Source organism: Antrostomus carolinensis, unplaced genomic scaffold (genome assembly GCF_000700745.2).
Source record: "Antrostomus carolinensis isolate BGI_N321 unplaced genomic scaffold, ASM70074v2 scaffold8594, whole genome shotgun sequence".
Classification (NCBI taxonomy): Eukaryota; Metazoa; Chordata; class Aves; order Caprimulgiformes; family Caprimulgidae; genus Antrostomus; species Antrostomus carolinensis.
Genome location: NW_010308646.1, coordinates 28,161 through 30,524, shown reverse-complemented (window position 1 = coordinate 30,524; position 2,364 = coordinate 28,161). Strand labels below are relative to the sequence as shown.

At 38.0% G+C, this 2,364-nt stretch overlaps 1 protein-coding gene across 1 annotated transcript in view; it reads left to right on the top strand.

The window, feature by feature from the left end:
* The first annotated feature begins 173 nt into the window (after nt 1–173).
* PLK4 (polo like kinase 4) overlaps nt 174–2,364 on the top strand; it is a 14,913-nt gene continuing 12,722 nt past the window's right edge. The window contains exons 1-3 of the mRNA XM_010165838.1: nt 174–278; nt 1,155–1,250; nt 1,343–1,457. Coding sequence (XP_010164140.1) covers nt 174–278; nt 1,155–1,250; nt 1,343–1,457 — 316 coding nt within the window. The remainder of the gene's footprint in view (nt 279–1,154; nt 1,251–1,342; nt 1,458–2,364) is intronic.

Sequence of the window (2,364 nt, the reverse complement as noted above, 5' to 3'; positions counted from 1 at the left end):
GGGGCTGCTGCACCGCCGCGCCCAGGAGAGCTCCGTCCAGGTACCGCCCGGGCACCCCGGGGGTCTGCCCCGGCATCGGGGCTGGGGGGCTCCCCATCTCTTCCGGGGGGGTTTCTGCATCGGCGGGGAGAGGTTTCAAAGCCTGGGCTGGGGCTGACAGCGGTGATCTGTTGATGTTGCAGGATTTCAAGGTGGGGAACCTCCTGGGGAAGGGCTCCTTCGCTGGGGTCTACAGAGCAGTATCCCTGAAAACCGGTCTGGAGGTGGCTATCAAAATGGTAAGGCAGCTAGCCAAAGGGGTCTCAGATCTTCTGAGAGACTGAAGAAGGGCAAGTTGCAACAGGCTGGGGTTATGCGGTTGGGCATCTCTGCCTGGATTGCTTGTTTGTCTGTAACTGATATTTAGATTAGGATTCAACCCTGAAAGATGCAGTACAACCAAATAGACTGTATTGATAATGAACAGAAATGCTTGCAGTGCTATTAAAAGAAGTTAAGCTCAAATATTCAATATCGATTGGATAATCAGCCCTATAATTCTAATTTAGGAATTTGTGACCACAAAAACTTCATTTAGAATCCACATGGCTGGAGCAGTCCTGGAAAAAATGCCTTGAAACATTTCCCTCACTGCCTGGACAAAATCTGTGAAGGAAACTTGCATGTCACAGGTGTTTTGCCAGATTCACTTATCTATAATACTTCTGTTTAGCCACTTTTTTAGTATTAACTATATTTAACATGTCTGCCTGGCAAAATCAGAATTAGGTTTTTCCACTTTAGTATTTCAGAAAAATTTTCTATAATACTTCTGTTTAGCCACTTTTTTAGCATTAACTATATTTAACATATCTGCCTGGCAAAATCAGAATTAGGTTTTTCTACTTAAGTAGTATTTCAGAAAAATTAAAAATTTGTGTTAGTATTGAAAATGTTAAACTTCTCTATTTTCAGACAGTTGTGTGTTATTCCATTTATCTAGAAACTTGTTCATTAAAGGCATATAGTAGGTTAAACTATGTGAAAACTTTCTTATATTCAGAAGTTTTCAGGCAAACATGCACTGAACATCTAAAATGTCAAGTTCACTTGAGACTAACATGTATGTAATCATTGTTGCAGTGCTTGACAGTTACTCTGTGATCCATTTACAGATAGATAAAAAAGCCATGCACAAAGTTGGAATGGTACAGAGGGTTCAAAATGAGGTGAAAATACATTGTCAGCTAAAGCATCCATCTATACTTGAGGTAAGTAAAATGTTTTTGTAGAGGACTGTGTATGTGACTTGCTGTATAGTCTACAAGATGTATTTTAATTTTTGCATTGTTTTATGTTCTAGCTTTATAACTATTTTGAAGACAGCAACTATGTATACTTGATACTTGAGATGTGTCACAATGGTGAAATGAGCAGATACATAAAGAACAGAATGAAACCCTTTTCAGAAGACGAAGGTGAGGTTTTTTTTTCTGTATTAATGTTTTGGTTTACTCAATAAGTATTTAATTCCAGTGAAAGGATATTTAAAACTGCCATCACTCTTAAACAGTTTCTGTAGCTTAAAATCTTGTGATAAATGATAATCTAGAAACTTAATTACTATTACACATATATTCACTTGAATTTCTGTACACTCTTGTTTCTGTTTGTGCCGTTTTAACATAGCTTGTGCTATTTGGGGTTTAAAAAATAGACAATGAACTTAAAATATAGAGGTATATAGAAGGTAGAGCTTACCTTTGTACATGTGTTGAAGTATAGGTCAAGACAGGAAATTCCACAGAGGAAAACTGGCAGTTTCACATCCACAGATTTGCTTTCTTTGTGTTGCACCTCTTCACCTCAGTGTTACTGTATTACATGTCACCAGATAGAAAGCCTTATAGTTTGCTTTGTGTGGTGTCATTGTAAATATTTATTGTGTTCTGAGCTGTGTGTGGAAATGAAGATAATGCAGTTAACTGTTGCTTCAGGGCTGAGTTAGCAAGGAAACAGCCAATTTGACGTTTCATCAAGAATTTTTGAAGTTTCTAATCTAATGCTCTGAAACTATTAGATATATATGGATTTTGTGGAACCCAGACCACAGGACTGGATTAAAGGGGTACTGCTATACAGTTATAATCTGTTTAATTCAGATTTGCTCCAGCAAAAAGAGTTCATCTGATGGTACCTGAGTTCTAAAAACTGACAAACCATTGCTTATCTGAATAAAGAAGTCTCTTCCTTTGAGGAGTGGTTTCTGCTGATGTTTCTTGCTCACAAGTCTTTGCCCTGTGCTAAGAGGAGGGCTGTAAATTGTTTGCTCTAGAAAGAATGATTCTTAAAATTGCTGTAATTGCAATGTCATAATAAATGATG